The sequence below is a fragment of the Lissotriton vulgaris genome, chromosome 10 (genome assembly GCF_964263255.1).
Source record: "Lissotriton vulgaris chromosome 10, aLisVul1.2, whole genome shotgun sequence".
Classification (NCBI taxonomy): domain Eukaryota; kingdom Metazoa; phylum Chordata; class Amphibia; order Caudata; family Salamandridae; genus Lissotriton; species Lissotriton vulgaris.
The window spans coordinates 188,130,133-188,156,907 of record NC_141698.1 but is presented as its reverse complement, the minus strand read 5'-3'; the positions used below and the strand labels follow the sequence as shown (position 1 = coordinate 188,156,907).

Here is a 26,775-nt window from a genome sequence, read left to right as displayed (position 1 = left end):
CTTTGCATGCAGCAGGTTAACTTTTAATCTTGTGTTTCTTAATTTGTAAATAACAACTCAAATAGCAACTCTGAAAACTCAGAGCTGTCACCGTTTGCTGTGGTATAACATTACCAACTGAACGTTTCAATATTTCTCAGTACTGCTATCCTTGTTGGACTTAGCACCCCTTGTATTGCAGCTTTTAACAAAACATCTTTTTACAATTATTGGTCATTGGCCGTTAGCGAGAAAGTAAGGACACATTGCTATCCCTTGCGTTGAATATGCATTGCCATTGCTCGTGCAGAGCAAGAATGCTGTGAAAACATAGACCCCAGTCAAAAGACAGTATGAGATGCAGATTTGACAATACAACTTGACGAAGGGGAATACGAAGAGGACAGTGGATTTATTAGAAACAACAGTCTTGGAGTACAATTAACCTTCCAGCCATTGACAACCAATAGGTGGGCTGAAAGGTACCAGAGGGCCATCACTGAATCAGTCTGAGAAGTTTTAATAACGGCCTCCATGTTTGAGGGAAAAACAACATGCATAGACGGAATATCACAATAATATCGTTTGGTAGATATATTACTGGAATTAAGATGCCACCTCAGCCTACTTGAACATTGCAAATGTATCCCCCTTGACCTATTTTAAGTGATCATGGTAAAGAACTTTGTTACTGAGAGTTTGCAGTGTCTTACTAATAGAAGTTGCCAAACTGTAAATATCTGGTAAGGAGCGCAGACTTCAGAATGGGCTTAATCCAGCAGTCTGTTATTGGCCACCCTCTTTCCATTCTCCGGGTTATACAGTCTATACTCAGTAGAAACAATGGAGAACACTACACAGAATTTAAGGTTAGCAGAACTATTGGTCTGCTGTTGTTTCAGCGGTGGTGGATGGAAGTTATGTTTTATGGCGTCGCAACCCACTGGTGGTGAGCAAGCCGATTTCTGGTGGGTTGTGAAAGGCCAACAAATAATGCCTTTACATTTTTATTTATCTTCTTGATTTCCTGTGCTTTAAGGACAGAGTCAAATGTCCAGCTGTGTCTTATGATAAATAGCTGCATATTCTTTTAACATGGGAATTGGCGTTTCCTTTTCTTTTTTGTATTGCAAAGTGAAATGAGTTCTTAAAATGAACTATGCGACAATCTTGCTGGGGTTTAATCACTGTGAGCCGTGAGGCTGTAGGATGCCATTGTTTTTGTAATGCACAACAAAATGTAAATACCTCTAAATGAACTATACACATATTTCAAAATGTATCAACAGTTAGGAAAGCAAACATGAAGTAATTGTTTTTTGTAATCCTGAAGTGTGTTGAATCAAAGATTTTAATTGGACCAAAACAAATCAAGATGTTTTAATATGGTAATGCAAAAATTATAAATATTCACTAAAACCCAATTTCCACACATTATCATTTGTGTGCTATCAGTACAAGTGTATGTTTGTGCAAATTTCGTGGCCATTTCAATTGAAAATGTGCTGTCTGTAAATGACACTGTACTACCACACAATGTTTCAGCAATACATTTGCGACAGTATGCTCCAAAGTGCACCACCAACTAAAAATTACACCCTTACCACTCCTGCTGAATACATTTGCTACACCTTGTGTGAAGCTAGGAGTTTTCACAATTCCTATGACTTCAGTAATGTAACATTGATGTCAGCACCCATACTCTGAAAACCCTTCAAGTATTTCCAAGCAAGATTCCGGGTGACCCTTCCAGTATTTTTTGCTGCTGTTTGTTTACTTCGCACACCTTTTCAATAGAGAATGTGCTCACTGTATCATACATAGTTGTCACACTTGTGTATGACTTTCATACATAAATTTAAAAATACGGCCAAACAGACAGAGCTCTCACCTTTGGATCTGGAGGAACCAGGTTTGAGTTCCGGCATTGACTCTGGGCAAATTACTCAATCTCCTTTGCTTAAAATAAAATGAGGCTAACCTTATGTAATGTAATCTTGTGCAAGATGCACCACTGGGCCTCAATTAAACACACACGTGGATACAAGGCCTTCTAACCACATATCCTGCTGCAAAAAGGGTTTTTCAGAATTACTATTATCCTCCGAGACACCTGCAGCCTCATCATGAAGGGTCCCGCCGACTACGACCGGACCTGAAGAGAAAACCTGACACAAAAGGATACCTACACCTGCAACTCCCTGACCTTGGGGTGCCCGACCAACAGTGTCCTCATGCCCAGCAACACTCCTGCTTCACCTTCCAGTCACTGGATTCCTTCTCCAAGCCTCCTACGCAGAACATGCAGCCTTTCTTCTCAACCCACACCCTCCATTACTTTGCATCTGGAGCCCAACGCCTACTTTGAACCCTGCCAACCGTGTACGGCTGGAAGTGTGCTTTTTGTGTCTACTTGTGGCCCCCTTTGTGCCAACCTTGGATCCCTGGTGCCTGGCCTAGGTACCTACATGTGACCGGTGCTCTACATAATACCCCCTGTCTCAATAGCACTACATTGGACAGGACCTCTCCTTTGATCTCTGCACTCAACCGCCCCTGTGCCGATGAGGATGCACTCTCTTTATGTACCTGACCCATGCCCAGTGTAAGTGCTACAAGCCCAAGACTGAACCACAAAATTGAGTACTTGCCTGTAAGTCACTAACCTTGCGCTCTACAAATGGCAAAAATAAAATAAATACATTTCAGAGCTCCTATATAATGAGATTGCGGTCATAATTTGTTGTCGAATTACATTGCACAAAAGCGACAACTGGATTTTGTTACAGGGCAAGTAGATTTATAAAGCAACCTGCCCCATGGACAAGTAGATATTTTATTAAATTCCACACCCATGACTAGCAGTTGGCTCTGTGACCCAGTTCTTTTTACTGACTTGGGAAAGAAGGATCGCAGGACACCTGCTGAGGTTGTACCTCAATTTCCCAATAGTTCTTCACAGAAAAACGAGTCTGCTTATTTCACTCAAAGTCTTAACATCTCCTGCCAAGTGGACGATTTTTTCTCAGTATTAGACCGATTTTTTTCAGTCAAAATGCCATTCTCTTCTCAGTGTCCCTGTGATTGACGCACGTAAAGTGTGTGTAGTATGTCTGCCTGTTTCTCTTTCTGTCTCAGTGTGTGACATCTGCAAAAAGATGTACAAAAGACCTTGAAAGTCAGGAAAGGCATCGGGTTCAGAGGCACGAGGGCAGAAGAGGGGAGAAAAAAGTTGAATAAAGTAGAGCAAGATCATCCTCTCAACCCGTCTCAGCCTCTCTCCTTCCTACTGTGAAGGGCCTTGACAGAGACAGATTCAAAGTGAGAGAATTACATCAATCTCAAGGGTACCAAATAACGACATTTAGATCACCAATGACGCCGTTGAGACTGTACGTGCCCATCTGCTTGCCATCGAGGAAAGGGACTCTGATCACACATTGTCGAAACCCAAAGCAATCCATATCGATGGCGAAAAAACGAAAGACTTCACTCTTCACCATTAACGGCACACACTTTGCCAATCCCATAACAGCACTGCACACTGTAGATGTTGAAGACACCACATTTGCTATCAACCACATCACCAACGACTTTAATAGGCACAAAATGGCAACTTCTCTTTCTCAAGTATCAAAAACATGTTCCATATCCCTATTCACTGTACAGTCCATTTTCTCAACAATGTCTCAGGCCATAAGACCTTCGCTTGCAGAAGAACGTTCATTGCCTAGAAAGAGACACAGAGAGGAATCACTCTCTCTCTTCCTCCTTGTTGTTTCCATCCTGCCACATCACCAGACGCAGCAGCATTGCCACGTTGTTCAATGACTCCTATAATTCTTTCTGACGACCCAATACAGTCTCTAACATAGTCAGACCTCTTGCCACCAAGAAATACTTCAAAGGCAACCCATATATATCCACTATGAATGTGAAAACAACCCTCTCCACAAAAATCACAAGGGAGTAGATCAATTTTATCTCAGAGGTCACCTTTGCTGTCGGTTTAAGGTATTATACAATATCAGTTTCCTTACTCCAATACTAACTTGTCCTTTTATTCCCCGACATCTCCAACTCAGTTCCCATTAAGAGTTTCACAAGTGGATCACATCATCACTGGTCAAGATGTACTGACAGAAGGGCTGAAAAATGAAACATCGCTTAAAGACACTACAGTCATCGGTGTCTGTAATTCTAGAGACGCTCCAATCTAGGGCAGCTGATAAACCTGTATTGCCTTTAGTTCTAGGACTTTTAGAAATAGGCGACAACAAATTTGAGGCCTGCTCCAATCAGACATAACACCTCGTTTTGAAAAGAAATATAGCCCACCACTTCAGATCCGTCAGTTTCTCAGGTCCGGTCCAAAACCAGACTCTGTCATTGTTACAGCAATCAGAAATCAGCAGGCATCAGCACCTGAGTCAGCAGCTCCTCCTAAGAGAGAAATGAAAAGGATTGATGCAACTCGAGAGAACATAGATGGGACTGCGTCCACTCACCTTAAAAGTGCAAGTGTATTAACACTTCTCCAGAGATATCACTTGAAGATTTGGGATGGTATGATGTCATTTATTGGAGACTTTCCAATACACCATCAGCAATATAGCATGGCAATGGTTAATTAAACCTGCCTAGTCTCAAATCAATGGATCGGTGATGAGGTAAGCTTGGCAGAACTCTGCCATTGAATACTGTCACAGCATCACCTTGCGCAGACCATCCTGGCTAAGACTGTCCTCTTTCAATCTTGAGCTACAATTTAAAATAGGAACCCTTACTTTCTTGAGTATTGCTCTCTTTGACAGCATACGAGGAAGAAATTATACATATGACAAACAAAACTGGGACCATCAAGGCAGTTGCACTTGAAGAACAAACATTCTTCAGACAGTAAAGGCTGGAAAAACATGTTTTCTGACAGAAAGTACAACACCCAAAATGGCCTTATCAGACACAACAGAACCAACACTAGAAACTACAGTACCAACGGAGGTACCGAAAAAGAAAGTAGACACCTCCTAAGACCTCACACATTGATTCTTCAACACTCCACCTACCCACTCTTGAAAGGGGATCATGGTGTCTCACCTGGAAGTGTGGAAGTTTAAAACACCAGACAAATGTGTATTGAACATTATAAAAAGAGGCTACTTCATCTGCTTCAAAACGCCTGCCCCACCTAAACCAACATCGAATTACCTTCTCCCTAAATTAAGAGGGAAATTTCAACTCCTGTTGGCCAAAAGAGTAATTAATACAAAGGGTTTCTTCGCTTCTAGAATACAGAGGGTTATACGTAAGGTATTTTCGTGTACCCAAAAATTGTCAGCCAATGCAATATTGCACCATATTAGACATGCGGCTCCTCAGCAAATATAAATCAATCCAATTGCTTTTGATCCTTTAGATCTGCAGGATGCTTAATACAGTGGTAGATCGACAAAGCAAAAACACGTGATATCTCATGTAAGACATTTACCATAAGTTAACCATTCTTCCATTCGGACTAAAATCGTTCCCGAGATCATTCTCTAAATGCGTAGCAGTCTATCACTGAAAAACATAATTATTTTTTTTACCCTTATCAAGACAACTGGCTTATAAAAGCACATATGCAGCAAAGGACAATGCAGAATGTCAAATTCATAGTAAAACTGTTGAAAGGCCTAGCTCTAAATTTCAACATACAGGTATAAATTAGCAAGCCAGTCTAAATGGTGACCTACTTAGGAAAAAAGATGGACACCTAAACAGAAGGTGTATCTATCTTTGAAAAGAGTCTCCTCTAGCCAAAAGAAATGGTTTGATTTGAAAAGCAATGCAAATCTCTGGGCTCATGAGGTTTCCTCCCTCCTAGGATCCATGGCATTTTGCATTTACATAGTCCCAAATGCAGGTTTATGAGACCTCCAATAGTGACTAAAAGACGAATAGTCGCAGAGAAAAGAAGCATATTTTCTCAGTTGACATCACAGGAAAATCACAAATATATTTTAAAGGACAAACTCGCAATAACTTTCAAGTGGGTATGTCTACATTACATTTGTTTGCCTGGGGAAGAAACAAAAATTGCCAAGACGTCACATCGAAGGCACCAGTACGCAACTCATTTGTAGTGCCCTTTTGATCAAATGGTCAATACCATTTGTCTATGCCTTCCCTTCAGTCCCTCTCATTCCTATGGTGATTGTCAGACTACGCAAATCCAAAATCAAGGATCTTAACAGCCCCAGGCAATGGTTGTACCCAGACCTGCTGGACCGGTCAGTCTGTGACACAAGAGACTACCTTGCAACGTTCTGCTGTATTTAGTCATGCGTTATCTATTTGTTAACGGTAAAATGTACTGCCAGATTCCTGATTAAGGTAATCAATATGTTCCCTAGTGGAGCAGGATATTACTGGGGAGGTAAAAGATGGGATCTATTAAGTGGTTCGATATATAAGTGTGTTTATAGTTTAAAAGAGATAAATTCAATGTAAACATATAGTTTACAAATTCTAGTGTCTAGGCCGTTGTATCCAGGACCTCGCTAGCTGCTTTATCACCCGTAACCATAGATGATGTGGATTCTGACCAGCACTCAGCTTCAGTCATTGCAGCCACTGTGCCATTCACTTTCGTGTGGAAGGTTCCAAGTGATGCCATCTGAGACAGCTCACCTTTTGGAAGTCAAATAGAGATTGCTGCTGTCTCTTCCCCACCCCATGGGGCTGGCTTAACTGTCCCTATTATTTGGTATAAAAATTGCTCACCATTGGGGCTGAAATTCCAGACTCTTAACTGGTGTAGACTCCTTCTACAGAAGGTATTTCTTCTATCACTTCCATATAACACATTCCGATCTGTTAATCTCTTGCTCCTAAACGCAGCAGCCAAGTCACCGCAGAACAGCTCATCACGATTGTCGCATCCCAGAGGGGATCAGAAATGAGCCTGTAGGATCGATGTGGTCACACTCTGTTACAGGGTATTTTGATCCTGGTGATGGACTAGGTGGATCTCGCACTCTACGCGGCCATATTTCTCGGGCAGCAGCCATACCCTGCAAAAAGATGTTTTTTTTTTCAGTAGTGGTTCTGTGATCTTGTAGCAGTGAATGCTCTTTTTTCAAAGTACATTAATAGAAAAATGCCCTAGACTGTTGTAGTAGTCGGGCACCAGTCTACGCTTCCCAATGTTAGCGGTTTCATCACTACTTCTATTCAGGGCCTCTGCAAAACATGCTTTTAGAATTGGAACCTGGGAATTCTCCTTAGCCGAAAGGTTCTAGGTATTTGTCTGTAGCTTCTTATATGCCGATGCTTGCCTTTTTTACTGGAAGTAGACCTCTGTGTCTTTTAGTGGTTAGCAATAGTCTGGTGCAAATACACACAGACAAAAGTTCTGGGTCCAGAGATTGAAATCGAAAGTTGTAGAAACACTACAATACAGGAGCAGGCAGTAATGCTTCAGAGCAGCATGCAGGTAAGTCTTATCATAATCTCTGCCATGCAATTGCCTCGAAGTGTGGCCATAAGAGTTTTAAAAAAAAGTAAAGCCAGTTTCTGATTCGCTATATCCCCCTTTAGAAAATTAAACTAACATCATTGCCCTTTTTCTGTTCAGTATTGTAAACATGGTTATCCAATTACTTTGTTAAAGTATTTACTGCAGAACCAATCCCTGAGTCCCTTTGACTACCAAAATCTAAAATGCCAGTAGTCTGATTTCTTTCCTCCTCTTCAAATGACTTTCAGGGAAAGTCGAGTTTCTCCTTCCATAGATCAAAGAAACTCTCTGCCCCCTGTGCCCCAGGTCTTTCCTTTGATACTGTTAGTGGCTCCACTATTGTGAGGATGGACCCTCTACACAGAGAAATTTGGTTTTGTTCCATCCCTTTTTCGCAGGGAAATGTGAACTGGTAGTACAGAGCAAGGTTTTCTCTGTTCCTGCATCTCTTTGCTTGAGTTGATCTTTAACCCCTTCCCTGCGGGGCACATTCCCCCGCTGTGCTGGGGGGCACGGTGGTCGTGTGCTCATGACGAGCTGAGCTCGTCATGACCACACCCGTTTCTTTAGAACGCTTGCACAGCAGGGGAATTTGCCCAGCGTGCGAGCGTTCTAACGGTCATGACGAGCTCAGCTCATCATGAGCACACAAGCACCGTGGCTCATGCCGAGCTGAGCTCGTCATGAGCGTCGAAGGAGTTAAGCCAGGCAGATTATCCACTGTAACACCAGGGAAAATCTAGTGTGGCCATTGATTTGGTTATGTTTGTTTACCCAGCCCCCAAAGTTACTACTAACTGAAAGACCTTAATCCTTAGTCAATGCTTCCTCAGCAATTCAATACCTGTGGTCCGCTCTAACTACAAAGGGTATGCCTACTCATAGGACGCAATACTCTCACACTCCAAGGTGGCAAAGCTTCATCTTCGGGTCTGCCCCTCTTCCATAACTAGTTTACCATTGTCTGGATGGGCATCCCAGTTGAGTGGAGAAGGGATGGATACAGGGAAAAGACACACCTGTTAAAATAATTGGGTAATATGTCATGGACAGAGACAAAGTAGGTAATGGGGCTGGTGTTATACCCGCCTCCTCTTTGTGGAATGGGTTTGCTTAAGGACCAGGTGCAGCTATTATGTAGCGGCGGTTCTTCCATTAGGGCGGATGAGCGTTGCTCAGCCCTACCCCCTCTGCTGTGAGCGCAGTAGGTACACACAGAATAATAAAATGGTCACTCCCGTTTCATTATTCTGTGTGCCGTCGGCCGTAATGGTGGGAGTGCTGTAAAACAGCCGAGGGGTTGCAGACACAGACCCCCAGGCTCAAAATGAGCACGAGGTTGACCTGCTACAAGCAAGCCTAGGGCTGCAGAAAGCAGCTCCAGGATTGGTTGGATTCCTAAGCACGACGTAAACCACTTTCCTTCCTGCTAGTAAGTCGTCATCTGGAAGGGGGAGTGGAGAAAGGCGACCTATCAGTGAGTTTGCAGCATGCTGTGGGCCGCCGATTTTCAGAGTTGATAGCCGCCCTGCAATTGTGTCGATAATTTATGTTTACGTTTAGCATTTGCCGCTACATTTTTACCATTTTATAGCATTTTACAAAATAAGTGGTGTTGTCATACGAGTTACTCAAACTCAGTATATATACCCCAGATATTTGGAAGGCAGAAGCAGCCCTGTGATTCCCCAAATTTGTGACCGTCAAGTTCCTCCTGCTGTTTTTGTTTCCTCTGCACCACAAGTACTCTTTGACTTTAATGTTAGTACTGCCCAAGGTTTTTCATATCCTACATTGTCGCCACCTGTGAACATTATTTTTTGACAGGTTACTCCTTTTTTCTGTTTTGGCAATGATCCAGGCCTCCTTGTAACAGATGAATACATTGTTTTTTTTCATCCTTGGAAAATCTTCCTGATGTCCACTTGATAGATTTGTTTCCATTTGTTTTTCTTTAGAATCTCTGCTGGTTTGATTCATGACGATACGACTTTTTGCACTCTCTAGTGCGATATTGATGTACTTGCTAAGAATTGAGTGCAATTGTTTCTTCTACGGACTTTATCGGTTATAAGCAGCCATTCCTGATTGTCATCTCTAGGGTAACTTCAGACCTGAAACCTGGGTCAACATTACGCTAATGGTGCCCGTACTGCCTCTCCTTTATTTGAACATTGTTAGGGATATAAGTTCAAACAATACTTTATTTTGTGATATTTTAAGACTTGAAATATTGTTTCTGCATGTGATGGAAAGATTTAAAATTGACTTGCTAGCCTTTTGCATGCTATACATTTTTAGCTGTACAAAGACACAGATTTTAGCGGCGATCACATAATTCACTGAGCTAGAATATCAGGCAAGGCATGTATGGGATTCCAGGATTTCCCACAGTATTGATTTTATAGACGGATTACTTCAGAAATGTGCTTTTAATTTTATGGTCCTCTCGTTTATTCTCACCAACACTCATCTTCGTTCATGTATGCTCAGCGAGTCCATGTGGCTTGTCTCTTTAAATTAGTACACCAGTTGCTCGTCATGGGGTTAAAAAAGGCCCACCAAACTACATTTTCAAAACTAACAATATGTAATGGTGATACAGCCTATGCCAAGGTTTTTTTAATGACACCCCTCATTAAAGTCACTCCCAAGTGTCGGGGACAAATGGGAAGTAAATTGTGAATGTTTCTTTCTCTGTCTCTTAGAAGAGAGCGCAATGAATGATGACAGACCTGATTGTGGTCGAAAAGCTCGAGTTGAGAGTGGGTATTTTTCACTTGAGAAGACCAAGCCAGAGGGAAAGTCAGAAGATCCGCCGTCTCCGACCTCCGCATCCCCTTCCAGCCCCAGCGGACCAGGCAACAGGTACAGTTACCTTGAACCTCTGTCCCCGGAATACAGCGACCCGTTTCCTCCCCCAGGTACCCAATTCTACAGACGACCGACTATCAGCTCTTCCCTGAGCTCGCTGGACTCCGAGCTTAGCAGCACAACACAGACCAGCGGTGATGGGAGAGAAGCCGAGAGACCCGGACGCTCCGTTTCTTTCAAGGCCACCAGGCAATATGCCACTCTGGCTGACATCCCTAGAGCAAGAAGGATCAGTCATCGCGAAGCCTTCCAGGTGGAAAGGAAACGTCTGGAGCAGAAGACCCGAGCACGCAGCCCTGGAAGGGAAGAGGTGGAACGCCTATTTGGTCAGCAAAGAAGGTAAGAATCTCTCCAAGCAAACTATTTATTAAGGCTTGCTTTTATCACCAAATGTAGCTTGGTGTGCAGTCAATATTACAAAGTTGGTTAGTCATCCCAACACCAAACAAATTAATAGTTGTCAAATTGTTACTAATGGAAATTGATCTTTAAGTTGCATGGGTGCCCAGACTAGATCTAGAAGTACATTTGGGATCACAATCTGTCTCACTTAGCTCAGTATATATTTTCCCTTCTTCAGTTAGTCACTGTTATTTTTAATGTCTGACCAATTTTTACAGCTCCATGGAACAGCTTCATTGTAGCGATAGCAGCTGTAATTTAAATTGCTTTTCTCTCGCTAGCTTTGGTTGTTTATTGAGTCTCTCATTTCTCTAGTGGGCTCAGCAGAGGTCTGTTTGTGTGATAAAATCCATCTTCGGAGTTGCAATCTTTTCCTTTTCCCACATATCATTCAATTCGTTGTATTATATACTATCAAAACCATCAACATGGAAACCCAAAAATAATTACACGTTTTTCAGATATTGGTGACAAATTAAAAACTGCTAGTTTTGAAGAAAAAAAACATTAATATTCTGTTAGGGGACGGGGGTGTGGGGAGGAGTTGTGTAAATGGTCAAATGCGTGTGAAAAAGGGGCAATTAACCACTTTTTTAACTGTATAATAAACTAAAAAGGAGGTGGGGAGAGAAGGTGAAGCAAGGGTCTCCATCCATTCAAAAGAACAGAGATGGGGGGGAAAGAAAGACAATTGAAAAACGAAACTATATTCACTAGAAAAACTATTTGAAAAAACCTGATTTTGTTTCATTACTGCTTTCAATTCACATTACCAAGAACCACATTTCTGTGTAATATAATTGTATGACGGGAGAAGTTAACATTTTAAAATCCTGAATTTCTGCCTCCAGAGAACTATGTTCAAGGAACGTGGAAAATAAAAATTACCAGGGCCGGCTTTAGCACTGGTGGCCCCACGTGCGACATTGTTTGTTGCCCCCCCCCCCCAATGACGACCTCCGCCACGCATTCCCTCACTACCACCATTTGACAGTGCCCCTCAAATCTCCATAACTACTGTCTCCTGGATAAATTTAGTTTTATAGCGCCACTCGTAGAAGTTTAAGGTATCAGAGCACTTTACATCAGAGACACTTTCCACAGAGACAATCATACGTGTGTAAATCAGTATATAGGAAATGTTACATAAGAGAGAGGTCTACAAGGTGTAGGGGTCACATTTCATCCATACTGGTAGGCAGTATAGTTTGAGTCCTTGGACTGGAAAAGCACAAATTCTGAATTTAAAATGTAACTATTTTTAGGGTTTTTCCTTAATAATAAGATTTGATTTCTACCCAAATTAACCTCTTTTGCAATATTAGGACAACGAAAGACTGGGCAAAAAATATTTAGCTCTAATATGTTCCTTGCAGTTTGAATACAGCTGTTTGGTGGCAGTTAATAGCTCACTGCTCTATTATCAGGATTTTAACTTATAAACGGCAAGTAACAAAAGGTTCGCTGACAAAAGCTGTAACCCATTGACCCATTTATATTATTTGCGCTTTGTGATGTGAATGGAACACGTTCTTTGCAGCAGGCATATTAACCCTCTGCCCTATGATGGGTCAGAACGTTCACTAGACAAAGCTCAGGTCCCTTTCCAGGAAGAACATTAATCACCGAAGTTGTCATTTTTTGATTGATGCCTGAAAATTGCTGGGACAATGTACTGGGTCATCGGGTGCTTTTAAAATAGATGAACATGGCGCCCCAATCCCAAGTCAGCACCCGGTGGGATCGCACCACCCTAGAGCCAGCCCTGAAAATAACCCCCTTCCCACTCCCTCCTCTGCACAGCCTTTTCTGTTTTTTTTGTCTTGCTGTGGGGTTGTGGTAGGGTTGATGCACCCTAGGGAGTCACATGATGGTGGCTGCCCACTGGTGTTGTATATCTCCAGGTGGGTGTGGCTACAGTGCACTCTACTCTGCATGCAAATGCTTGGCCTCTCTATCAAGAAAAGTGTAATTTGGTAGGAAGGTTTTCAGTAAAAGATTTGCTTGAAATAAGACAGCCAGCTGTAATCATCTCCCCTTCATTCTCCTTACTTTGCATTCCCTTAATTTGGCAATTTGAAAGAGAGTGATCTAGGACTCTGCCTGATAAAAGTATGTGCATTATGATTTGGTCCTCTATTACCAACGTCTGTCTACCTTACACTCCCATCATCAGTCTGGTCGGCCCAGCTGATTCGCTCGTGAAGGGTCCTGCCATGGATGAGAAGTCTGTCAAGGGGTGAGGGTGGGTGGGTAGTGCAGGGATGTATACATGTGGAATGCCCATGCATGTTGAAGGCTGCACACTCCTGTGGGTGTTATGACCCTGCCCATTATGTTGGTGCTGTCTTTCTTGTTGTTAGGTTCGTTCTGCAAATAATCAAAGTCAGGGATAAGGTACCATATCTCTTTTTGGGGTGCTTTCGAGTTCAGTAGTTGGTCCACTAGAGTATTCAAATCAGATCAAAATGTGGTAGAAATGTTCTGTGGTGAATGTGGTGGTGTGACCCCTGTGCTAGCCTGCAGGTTGGAGGTGCGAAACGAAGGACTTTGCTGTAGTTCTGCACTTCCTTGAAGTTAGTTGCCAGGGCATTGTTTTTATCCAAAATCCAATCAACTAGGCCACATTCTGGCTGATTGCGTCAGCCAGACAAATCCTTGTGACTAGTAGTCACGTGATCAGATTTCAGTCTTGCAGTTCTCTATGTCAGGGTGGTGTTGGCAATTTAGCTCTCTTCCAAACCCCCAAAGAAATAATGCTTGCACTATTTACCTCTGCAGTGTTAAAAAGCCTTTTATTCATCTTCGAGCTCTGTTTACTCACTATAGTTAATTCATTACCACCGCAGGCTGGTCGGTGCAAAATCGTCCTTTAATCGATGTTGTTTTAAGTAAATCCTACTCTGTCGCCCTGCGACTGCTGTTCAGAAGGATTCGCTTCTTTCGCAGGTTCTGAGCAAGAGAACCACGTTGCGGGCCGTAAGATGTCGTCTTATCGCCCCCACCCCCCGCCAGTGCTTGCATTTATTATAAAAGAACGAAGGATTATTAACGTCGCATTATACAGATGCTTTGTGCATTTCTAAGGAACGCTATTTACTAGGTTAAGGGCTCCCCCTGGTGGTCATCTTTGGTAAAGCATGTCACACAAGTAAAGAATGAACACACTCTAATTAATATACAAATAGCATCCCCTTGCCATATACTGTATATAATGCACACTCATTGTGTCGTTGGGTTGTCAGTGCAGTGCCTGTAACCGTTTCCTTAAAAATCTCCTAATATGGAATACCGGTGCCATAAGAGAAATCACAATAGAGGCAGCATTGTGAAGCGAGCACTTGTTCACACGGAGGTTTGCTTGTTCTGGAATTGTAGGAAAGGTCACAAAGCCTTTTCTGAAAGCTCCATTGTCGACTAATTTACAAACGGCTGAGAAAACTCCAGGCCCGGTTGACCCATTTTGGGCTTTGATCCAACTGCCCCGAGCTCTCCAGTGCCGGATTACACCAGACGCCTTGTTTATGTAACTGGGCACTCTTGGCACGGTTCCAGCTTGTGATTAAGAGGCAGTGCAATTTAAAGTTGGGGAATCTTTATTTTGTCACAGCCATGTAGCCCAGTGTTTTTAACTTCATTGCCCTCTTCTGTAAACTCTTTTATTTGGCACCCTGCCATCTATTGCAGAAAGTTTTATTGAGCTGCGAGAGGAGATGGCGCAAAACTAATTTATCAGTTGCAGCTTTTCTTATCTACTTACAGTGTGCGAAGAAGAGAGTAGGCTGCTTTCCTGTTTTTGTCCTTTTTTGTGGCGCGTGCAACTCTTGCATGACACTTATAAGGGAGCATGCCGGTTCATGTGTGGGTTGTCAGTGCCAGCTTTTTAGCTGAGCTTAGGGTTCTTAAAGCATTTTGTATGGTTTGAGCTTATCCTGTCACTTAGCCATACAAGATTGATATGTTCTGGTAGAAAGACTGCAGTGAGTTTCTATCTATTTCTTGTTCATTCGTATAAGAAAAATTCAATTCCCACTCCCACCCTCATCCGCCTGCAAGATCCCAGAAGGCAGCTCATCAGAGGCTCAGTGCAGGTGATTGCATGGACTTGTCCGGTCTCCTCGAATTCTCAGCAGTTATGGAAAGAGTCTTCACAGGTGCATAGCAGAGTTAGTGTATTGAAGACCCTCCTCTCGCAAATGTCAAAATGTGTTTTAATTATGGGCTTATACTATTAGGTGCAGTAAAATAAAGACCAGATCTATTCATGTTGGGCTGAACGATGTAAGGACAAGAAACACAGTAAGTAGCGCACCACCAGTCTCTGCCTGTCTCAGTCTTTGTTAATACGTACTTGCAAACTAGCCCCACACCAGTTTAAAACCATCTTTCCAGGCTGTAATCTCAACTACAAGAACCTCAACATTTTCAAAGCTGCATAACAGTCAAAAATGTATGCCCCCCCCTTTTTTTTGGAGAACAAAAAAAATAGATACTTGACCGCTCTAATTTTTTTTAAAGCTGCTACCTAATACCCGCTATGATTTCTGGCTTCCGTTTATAACACTTTTTTGTAATGAAATGTTCTACTTGTACACAGAAACAACAAATCATTCAAGTATCAGATTCAAGATTTTGATAGAAGGCTTTAAGTTCTCTTGTTGTACAGCTAAATTATTATATGAGCAAAGCGCTTGTCATGAGTCCTCATTCACATTTTTGATAGAAATAGAGGTCTGCCCCACCTAGAACAACCAGATACTCCAGCATTAGATCATCCACTCATAGTCAACCCCGTCAACCCAGCTTCATTTCTTAACTTGAATACTTTAGTGATTCTTCACAGCTCATTATGGGTTTCCAAGTTATTATGACAACCTCCTGAAAAGATCGGCCAGCAAGTATAGGGGGAAGGGTCGCTGCAGTCATTCACAAAATAGCAGCATGTGCAACCTTCATCCACCCCTAACGAAATTCAAAGTTAGTGTCATAGAAACTGAACTTTTGACTCCGTTATTGCCTCTTTAATCTACCACCGAACTGATCTCTGAAAAACAAATTTTATTCAAAGACAAAATAAATAACCACACAATTAATTGAGCATTACTTTCGACTGGCTAAAGACTTCAGATAGTCATACTGAATACTTGACTGTATGTAATCAGTATCGCAAAAAACTGCAGCCTTGTCTGAGTGGTTCGGAACATGTTTTCATTAGGCTAGCCACTGTTATCACAGTTTTCTGTATAAGAAGTACTGTTAGCCAATTCAGAATAAATGAACACTTGACCGACCATCTACCTCTGGTATAAACATGCATCCATGGAAAAAGTAAACCTAGAAATACCTTTGCAGTAAATCAGAACACCTCATTCCTGAAAATAACTCTGCTCTGCCAAACAAAATGTATTCTTTTTCATCTAAACTGTGAAATTTGCTCCCTAGCTACAAATGCATTAAGGCAGGGCCTTTAGAAACGCATGAAAATTCGAATTTTCTAACCATAGTGTCTACATGTTCAGCTGAAAAAAACAAGGAAACGTGGACATTTAGTTTGCATGCTGCACTGTGTAATTATTAATCATCGCATCATTTTTCGAGGAAGTATATTGTACACTTCAAGACTCCTCTGTCATGGAAAAGATCTAGTTATGTATTTACCTTCCCACAATCTAGTATCCCCAAAAAGCTAAGTCTGATTTTAAAACCGCACTTTGGTCTCCTGAGTTGGGCTTGGCTATCTCAGTGGATGAGATGCTTCCTGAAGAGATGTGTGTAAAATGTATGTCTCCAACTTGAATCTTGTTAGGCTTGAATCACCCTTTCCTCTTTTTGTCTGCTAAATTGAGTTCCACAGATTTTCATGGCAGTAACTGCTAAATGTTCCTAAGTGGTGAAGATCTAGAAAAAGGTTTATGAACAAGCATAAAAGAGTGGTTGGTTAAACTATATGCTTCCTTATTGGCAACACTTCCAAATAAGGAAGACCCCCCCTAGATCCATATATTCCAACCTACCATTTCTTTACGCCTTTTCATAAACCTTTTTCTATACCTTCTCCACTTAGGAACAAGTACCCACATTGATTATACGTATCAATTATAGTGAGGAGCACGGGTACTGGACCTACATCTGACTCGTAGTCCCCCCATTTGTGATGTAGGAAATAACTGTTAAATACCAAGTAACAATTCCGTTTGTTCTTTGTACCTGGTCAGCCTTACATGGTCACTGTTGTATTAATTTTCAAAACCCTGTAGCAAATTTGAAAACACATTAATAAAGTTCATATAAATAAAGAAGTAAAATGTAAAATTGGAGGCTAAAAATTACGTTCGTATCGCCAGGTTGATTCGTGGGAGCAGTGCAAGTGCATCAAACAAGATATATTATGGGTGATGAGTGACCTCAAGTGAATTTAGAAAAGCTCAAAACCATCCTAAGAAAGTAAAAAAAATATATATTTGTCTTTGAATTAATTAAAATATGACCTCATTTGTACATTTGTTTGAATGCTTACCGTTGTATTTTTTTGTGTACTGTTTTGTGGTTCAAATATTTGAAAATGCTTAGGCTGGGGTCCACGGCTTTCAGTAATGACTCAGTGGGGGTCACCGAATTCCAATAACGGTTCATTGAGGGTCCCCACGTTCCAGTAGGTATTAATTGGGGGTCCACAGAAGGAAGAATGTTTACAAGCACTGCACTAGATCTTTAGGCAGACCTCTCTCACACAAACCATAGTACATTTAACATTTCATGTAAGCACCACAATTCTGATTTCTCTATGGCATACTAGCAAACCAAACCCATGTTCACTTTGGCACTATGTATAGCATCTCCTTTAACAACATCATGCAAAGCTTGTTTATTAGTCAGACATTCTCAGTGCTCCTGGGAAAATAGACTTAACAAGAGCTTAAATACCAAAGCAATCCTATTCCGAGGCCAAGCTAAAGGTTTACAATGCCATGCCTCTTGAAAACGTACTTTATTGAATAAAGATTTAAAATAATCTAGTCACACACACACATTTGTAAATGTTTTTTCTTTTTTGTACCAAATACTTCTAACTTCTCACAGATTATAGTTTAGCCTGTTGATCTCATTTTATCACTTCTAATAAACGTGTTTGGTCTTTTTTTAAAAAACTAGTTCAATTCTCCTTCCATTGTGCAGTGGTCGAACCCCAGATACTTACGCTGACAATAAAACGAAACTTGTTGATAAGTGAATGCATATGGAGCATATTAATCTTTTTTTTTGCTGTCTCAGTGATGTGACTTACAGCACTGTACTTGAACTGCTGCAAGGTCACTGGTAGCATATTTTCTTGTGTGCTTCTGATGTAGAGATTCTCCAGTCAGCACTGAATAAGACGGGCACTCTCCCTAAAAATACATGTTTGTTACAATAAAAAAATCTGAGAGAATCATTTATCAAATTGTGTTTTTGGCAGGTTAGGTTTTTAAGTTTTGTGGCCCATTGATAGCCCAGTTTTCAGTCTGTATATCATTATGATAGCGAACATTTCCCCTAATCCATAATTGTGGATTTGGGACGGTTATCTAGAGTTGGATCGTAGGTCCATGAAAGGAGGGCTTTATTTTTAAGACCTGGTACATTTTGTTGTAAATCGTCCAAACTATCCTACGTGTAGGAGTCACGGTGATGCCACCAAGAGAGTAGTAATATGGGGCCTTTTGATCGGTTACTCACCTGGTGTGCTAGTTTTGGCAGGCTTTATCGCCTCCATCCTAATATTTTATTGCTGCTGAAGCCAATGTCTGCATACTGTACCCAAAAGGATTCTTATTATTCTTGGGAGATGGCAATTGGGAGTTGTCTGTGATGGATTTTCTTTTGTGTTATTGACACATAATCTCTTTATTTGTCTATTTAGGTAGCTCTTCATTTATTTTTCAGATGTGTGTGACAGATAAACAGAATCTGACATTGCATGTGTTGGATTTGGTATCAAGTCACCATTTATCCACTAAATATTTGGTTTGTTGTCTTATATTTGATTTTTTCACATAATCTGTGCAATCTTTCTTGCTGCAATTCTCTTAGCCTTGCCTTTTTACGTTTTTCATACTTCAAATAGTATTGCACTTCCATTCTTTCTCATTACATTCGTGACCTTCTTAATCTGGGACCCAGAGCTCAAACCTGGAACCCACACTTACGGTTCATATAAATCTTGTTTGAGCCTACATACCTCCGTTTTGGGGGGTTGTGCCACTTTGTCACAATTTCATCCCTATAACCCTGCTCCTCTTTGCTTAGAGTTTCAAGTGTCATGACTTGTGGGGTTAACTTATTTAAAGCTGGATTCATGTATAAATGGGGTGGACACTAAAATCCAAAAGATATTTAGTTGCAAAAAATAGCACACTGCTATCAAAAAGGCTTACATGCTCCAAAATTTAGAGATCTTTTCGCTATTTCAAGCTTTGGTCTTTAACATGCGCAAACTTTGCCAAAACGTTAGGTCAGCCTCACTACTGTGCTGGCTTATTGTGTTAGATTTTTTTATTGTTTTGTTTGAGTGCATTTTGATGAAGAAATACTCATCTTGCAGGCGTAAAACAGTCCGAGAATAAGTGTGTTTTTCTCAAGGATCTAACAGTGAGTGTATTCCATTACTGTGATCCTAAACTTCCAAGTAGCATGCCCATGATCACACAAAGTGATATTAAAAACAAAACAAAAACACGACCTGAACTTATGACTGTTGGCGATGTTTCAGTTCTGTAATCACTTACATTATTTCCATTAACTTTGTTTAAATATTGTGTATTGACTTAGGAGCCATTATCCATTATTTCTGTTACGTTTTCCTTTGTTACCTGTTCTGACAATTTTACAGTTTTAAGCTTTGGTATTTGCATTTATTAAGTACTAAAGAGGTGGTGAGGCTGGCTCAGTGATTGATGATAACTAAGAGTTATCACTTAGGCAGATATTTGAAGACTCATGTACTCCGTAAAGCATAACAAGGTAGAGTGTTTTTTAAATGAGGATTGAGACTGAAAATCTAAAATTAAAAAGCCCTCTAAAAGGGCTCTTGAAATCTCATGAATTTCTGAAATGTGAAGAATTTGCTTGCACTTTTAATTTAGACCAGTTGATATTCCAAATCAACACACACCTGATGACTGCTACATTCCATTTTCACATGTTTGAAATCTGTCTCCGTCAAAACTAGCAGACACAGATCCGATTTCTTGCTAATCCACAATTTTCAGTTTTGACAGTCTAGCATTTGATTTCTAGTTTGTGAAAACCCAAGCAGATACATTTTGTTTAAGAACATCATCAAATGCAATAGAAAAGCAACAATCTGAGTTAAATCTCTATTTTGTGAAAAGATACCAATATCTTCAAGAATGCTAATATTCCACAAAATGAGATATTTTGAGAAAATTCGAGAGTGATCCTGATGTCTCATCCAGGAACTCTGTGAGCGGCATTGAAAGTGAAAAGAATAATAGTGGTTGTAGGAAGCCTCTAATACAAGGGCTCTAGAGAAATGCCAGGAATATTGGAAAAATATTCCTGAATAACAAGTTTGTTTGCCCCACATCACTTTTGACAGTATTTCTGGAAAATGACAACGTTGTGGAGGAGAAGTGTGAAAGAATGTAGGGTAAACATAAAATAGTACATCTGTACTGAAATTGTGTAGAAAATTAATTCCGACTACATATTGGTTGGTCAGGAGAATTTAATTGAGGCACTCATATTGTGATGCATGTTGGAAAAACATTTTAGTGTTGTTCTAGAGCACGGGTATTCATAGTACGGCCCGCGGGCCGCCAGCGGCCTGGCAAGCCTTCCTTGGCGGCCCGCGGACCTTGCAGACATCATACCCGTGTTTTTGAAAAAAATGTTTGGAGTGTCTGCAAACACTGAGGGTTTCAGCCGCGCAACTCTGAGAGACTCTGCTGTGGGCCTGGGCGATTCCAGTGATAGAGTGGAGCTGCAGGGCCTAAAAAGAGGTGAAATGCAACAAAGCCCTATTAACATGCAAATGGTCTTTTAAAGACCTGTGAAGTGCTCGGGTGCGGCTGTGTGTGTGTGTGCGCCCCGGAAGCTGTCTCAGCCAGGGCACACACAGGCAGGGCGGCCGAAAACGGACTGGGCGGAGCTGCTGCAATTGCAGAAGGCAATGCCCGGCAGGCACTCAGGGTCATGCGAAGCCCAGTGGGAGCCCGACCCAAGAGCGGCTGGTAGGATTCAGATCCAGACCCCCTGCTGGCTGGCTGGCTGGCTGGCTGGTGAGGTGGCCCAGTCCTCTGTGCTGCTCCGTGATGCTGTCCACGAAGCGAGCGTCGGGGGAGAATATGGAGCTCTCCGGGGGCCCCCCGCCAAGACTAGTGAGCGCGGAGGATAGTGCGGGCCAGCTGGGGAGGAGGTTTGTTCCGGAGCAATTTCTGGCTAGAGAGCTCAGCTCGCGGCTGCACTCCGGGGATCGAACAGCACAGTGTGATCTGTGCAAGCGCAGCGGGATCCCTCCTCGTCGTGCAACAGAAGAAGGCATAAAATACGGGGGATGTCCCAGCCTGACGCGAGTGCTTCCTGCATCTGAGTGGCGTGTCCTCCTGTAAAGCACCATTGACCACATACAGTGGGCCGAGCTCAGTCCTACAAAAGACCACAGGAACCGCTCAATCATTACCGTGAGCTAGGAGATAACGCTGCCTTGCATGCAAAAGGCCATGGGGCCCTGGAGAGACTTACACACATCGCAACCTTGCCAATCCTCGTCCAGCTGCACATCGTCAAGATAGCAATAGTCTGAGACTAGGCGGCCTGGGGCATAAAAGCAGTGATTCATCGTTGCTCATACCTGTGAAGCATGGGAGGGGGCCACACCAGCAACCTGAGGAGTGAGGAGGAGGGGGTTGCTACCTATCCCCACTAGACCAACAAGCTAACAGGCGGGACCAGGGTGTGCAGTGGACACAAGCCCATTCAGCTGAGACCCAGAGCCGCGCAACCCCCTGCCTGGTGCTCAGTGACATCACAACCCTTGGGACCAACATAGAGCACCCCAGGATGACCCCGGAAGGCATTTTAAGGCGGCGTGTCCCAGAGGGAGGGAGACAGAAGGAGGGAGACGGAGGGAGACGGAAGGAGGGAGACGGAAGGAGGGAGACGGAAGGAGGGAGACGGAAGGAGGGAGACGGAAGGAGGGAGACGGAAGGAGGGAGACGGAAGGAGGGAGACGGAAGGAGGGAGACGGAAGGAGGGAGACGGAAGGAGGGAGACGGAAGGAGGGAGACGGAAGGAGGGAGATAGAAGGAGGGAGATGGATGGAGGGAGGGAGGGTGACGGAGGAAGGGTGACGGAGGAAGGGTGACGGAGGAAGGGTGACGGAGGAAGGGTGACGGAGGGAGGGTGACGGAGGGAGGGAGACAGAGGGAGGGAGAGGGAGGGAGACAGAGGGAGAGAGACAGACGGTGACGGAGGGAGAGAGGGTGACGGAGGGAGAGAGGGTGACGGAGGGAGAAAGGGTGACGGAGGGAGGGAGACGGAGGGAGGGAGAAGGGAGACACAGGGACGGAGATGGAGGGAGGGAGACACAGGGACGGAGATGGAGGGAGGGAGACACAGGGACGGAGATGGAGGGAGGGAGACACAGGGACGGAGATGGAGGGAGGGAGACGGAGGGAGGGAGACGGAGGGAGGGAGACGGAGGGAGGGAGATAGAGGGAGGGAGACGGAGGGAGACAGACGGAGGGTGACAGCGGGAGGGTGACGGCGGGAGGGTGACAGCGGGAGGGTAAATGTAGTAGTGTTGCTTGTAAATGTAAATGTAGTGTTGCTTTTATAGCACACGTATCACCCCAGACGTGGCATCAAGGCGCTGTAAGCATACCGCTGAGGAACCCTTCCTGGCCTCTTCCTGTGAATTGCCCACTCCTGGGCACCCCCAGGGTGAAAGCCAGGCATCCTAGCGCTGTTAGGGCTGTTGTGGAGATTAAGCAAGCTATTGCCCAGAGTTGCAGCGTGGGACCCATGATTAAATTAGGCACCGAGGCGAGAATTATCAGGTGCGAGGAAATTGAGCCCAAGACCCGCAGAGGCGGGAATTGAACCCTGGTCCCGGGCCAGACCGCTGCATCAGGGTCTGCCGCTCTAACCATTGAGCCACACTTCTCCACTAACCGAGGTGGCCGAGGGAGGGTGACCGAGGAAGGGAGACACAGGGACGGAGATGGAGAGAGGGAGACAGAGGGACGGAGACGGAGGGAGTGAGACAGAGGGACGGAGACAGACAGAGGGAGGGAGTCAGACAGAGGGAGGGAGTCAGACAGAGGGAGGGAGTCAGACAGACAGAGGGAGGGAGACAGACAGACAGAGGGAGGGAGACAGACAGACAGAGGGAGGAGGGAGAGGGAGGGAGACGGAGGGAGAGTGACAGAGGGAGGGTGACAGAGGGAGGGAGACACGTAGACGGAGGAAGGGAGTCAGAAGGAAGGAGACAGACAGAGGGTGGGAGACAGAGGGTGGGAGACAGGGAGGGAGCTAGACAGACAGAGGGAGACAGACAGAAGGGAGACAGACAGAAGGGAGACAGACAGAAGGGAGACAGACAGAAGGGAGACCGACAGAAGGGAGACCGACAGAAGGGAGACAGACAGAAGGGAGGGAGATGGACGGATGGAGACAGGGAGGGAGACAGAGGGAGGGAGACAGAGGGAGGGAGACAGAGGGAGGGAGACAGAGGGAGGGAGACAGAGGGAGGGTGACAGAGGGAGGGAGAGACGGAGGAAGGGAGTCAGAAGGAGAGAGACAGACAGAGGGAGGGCGACAGAGGGTGGGAGACAGAGGGAGGGAGCTAGACAGACAGAGGGAGACAGACAGAAGGGAAACCGAGTGAAGGGAGACAGAGTGAAGGGAGACAGAGTGAAGGGAGACAGAGTGAAGGGAGACAGAGTGAAGGGAGACAGAGTGAAGGGAGATGAAGGGAGACAGAGTGAAGGGAGACAGAGTGAAGGGAGACAGAGTGAAGGGAGACAGAGTGAAGGGAGACAGAGAGAGAGAGGGGGAGAGAGAGGGAGAGAGAGGGAGTGAGACAGTCGGAGTGAGTGAGAAAGAGGGAGAGAGGGAGGGAGAGAGAGAGAGAGAGAGAAAGAAAGAGAAATAGAGATGTGTGTATGCCGGCTCTGGTGGCTCAGTGGACGAAGGCGTCCGCTGCAGGGACCTGTGTTCAACCTCATGGTCACAGTTTTTTTTGTTGCTCTAGCCCAGCCCCCTTCCCTACTGACCCCGCCCCCACTGGTGCGGCCCTCGGACACAAACCACACTGTATATTTGACCCCCGTGAGAAAGGTTTTGAGTACCCATGTTCTAGCGCATTGATTTACAACTTGAAATTAGTCGGGGAAATATTTGGCGTAACTACATATGGCAATTTTTCAAAATCTGTGTTGGATACTAGAACAGCCTTCAAGTAGAGAGAAAGAGGGAAATAAGAATTTGTAACAGGTGGATATGGATTTAAAAAAAATACTTTTAGGGATTAAAAAGTCACACTTTTTGTTTCATAAACTTGAGATCTACTGTCTCCTTTTAATGATGTTGCACATTGCTTTTTTAGAAACTCTGTCCTTTAAATACATCTCGGTGCCGCATTGCAGATGTAGGTGCACAGCAAAAAAGACACACTTACTGTAGGATATCTTCCAGATTTCCCTTAATGATTATCCTATGAGATGGGGCAAAAATAACCCCAGGGGACTTCTAGGAAACCCACAAAAGGGGGTACATTCAAAATGTCTGAAAAGAGATGTGATCTAATGGCATGTGCTGCCGACTTTCGAGTCTGCTCAACATCCTGCGTTTCTGGGCAATTCATGTAATCTCCCACTGTTAAAAAAAATAAATCTGACCTCGTGTAATGGAATGTGGTGCGCACGTGACGTGCTCTGATATATTTGGGGCACGTTTGTGCTATATGCAGCAACAAATACAGTCTGACACTTTCTGGTTGGGGCTCCATACCCCACACTCCAAAGGCATTCCACAGATGCGATTGAAGATACTGACAGCATGAAAGAGTCTGTACTATCAGTCTTTTTGCAGAGACACCCTGCACCTTGGATTATTTAGAGAGCTCTTAAGGGCCCCTGACAATAAGTGCAGTTTGAGAATACATGCACTACTGGCTTATTTCATGGACCTTTTGAAGGATTGGGGGGCATCCTACTGAGAAAGAATGTCTCCGTAACATAATTTGTGCATGCTTCCTGCTTAGCCCTCTCCACTATATGCTCTATTTCCGAGAGTTAGCATACATACTGGAGGGAATGTGTTTTGTTTACTTTGATAGGTGCATATCTCCATTCTGTGACCGACACAGATACACTCTGACCCTGTACAAGCTCAACCATTTGGTAACTTGGCTTCTGGAGTTGCCATCAAGTTGTTTGTCTAATCTTAACTCCCCACAACTCTCTGATATTCCTGGCGTTTATGATTAGATATATTAAGTGAACCACTTGTTATAAAACCCATGTGGACCAGCCCACATGCCTCCATATGTTTGATCTTGATTCGAAGTGTGCTCTGGAAATCGACAGCTTTGCAATTCAAGTGGGATCAGCATGGATGCATTGTGGGGTAGTAGACTATGTTTATCACATAGTGCCAGTTATGGATGATGTTTGCCATCAGGTAATGAGTGTTTCTGCATGAGATATTTCCACAGAAAGTGATGACCAGACTTGAAAAAAAGTCTTTTGTGCTTAATGTGGTCTTTGTCAAAGTAGAACTTAAGCATTAATTTTACAATAACATTGTCATTTGTCTCTTCTGCAGCATTTGAATATAGCTTTTGGAAAACAGTAGGGACAACATATTCTTCGATTTACATAGAAATATGAAAGACCTTAAGGATAAAGTGGGGTCTTTGCCTAGACCATTGTTATTTGCGAGCTGTAGATTAGGGGTGAATACATAAGTGATTAAAATAAACCCTACCGTTTAGCAGATTAATGGTCATTACAAAGACATTATTTTAGATTAACACATTCATCTCCTAAATTGTTCAAGATCTAATTGGTGGGCCGGTTTGCTCATAACCTTCCAGATACATGCTGTTGTTCACATTAAAGGTCAAATTAGTATTTTCTGTGCCTCATTAGCTCCATTGTCTTATGCACCAGAGCATTACTTCACCTAAGATTCAAGTAAGTGAAAAGGCAGAATATGCAAGGAGACCACAGGCATTTAAAATCAATTATGTATTTACTGGGTGATGCTTTCAATCGTATCGATCAACCATACAATTGAGATGGGTGTAATTCAAAATCAATTGCAGTCCTGTGGAACTCCTGGTTGTCTACCTCTTTCCTAAATCCTTCCAACTTGTACTTGAAGAAAATGTCTCCATAGTATGAAAAAACCAGTAAGATCATTATTAAAAAAGGCACTAACCTTTCAACAAAATGAGTAATCGGCCTTTTCTTCACTTTTTTTTGCATCTCACAGGGAAAAAACATGTAGTGCACCATAAGTGTGTCTTTTCTTTCCCATTTTGTGTGATTACCCAGAAAAAAATCGGTGAGGAAAATAAAATCTGAATTGGCTTCATGTGCTTCTCTTTGATTGTTGCACAACCATATAGTCACCCAGTGGAAGGTTGAGGTAGGATCTCTTGTCTACAATTATTGCTGTCTGCTCCCTCTCAGAGTAATTGATGGCCTAAGCCTTGAGAGGTGGTTGAGGGCAGACAAACATTAGGAAGGTTGGTGGAATCTAGAGTACACCTCTACAGTTTTGGCAACTGCTCGATTGCACAAGACTGTGAATTCAGTAAAGCTCAGACTTGAGATTTTGGCCCAACTTGAATGTGGGCCTGAATATGATGGTCCTATCTGGTTTGGTTAAACAAGATAGCAGTGTTTGGTAGCGGGAGCTCATTGTTTGGGAATTTGTGAAATATTGATTACCACTGGCAATAGCAACTGCACTTGTTCCCATTCTGATGGATATTTCTACCTGCAAAT

General features: G+C 43.3%; 1 protein-coding gene across 1 annotated transcript in view; it reads left to right on the top strand.

Moving 5' to 3' along the window:
* Positions 1–26,775, top strand: part of MPRIP (myosin phosphatase Rho interacting protein) — a 564,937-nt gene that overhangs the window by 113,633 nt on the left and 424,529 nt on the right. The window contains exon 5 of the mRNA XM_086940861.1: positions 10,189–10,693. Within this exon, the coding sequence (XP_086796987.1) occupies positions 10,189–10,693 (505 nt within the window). The remainder of the gene's footprint in view (positions 1–10,188; positions 10,694–26,775) is intronic.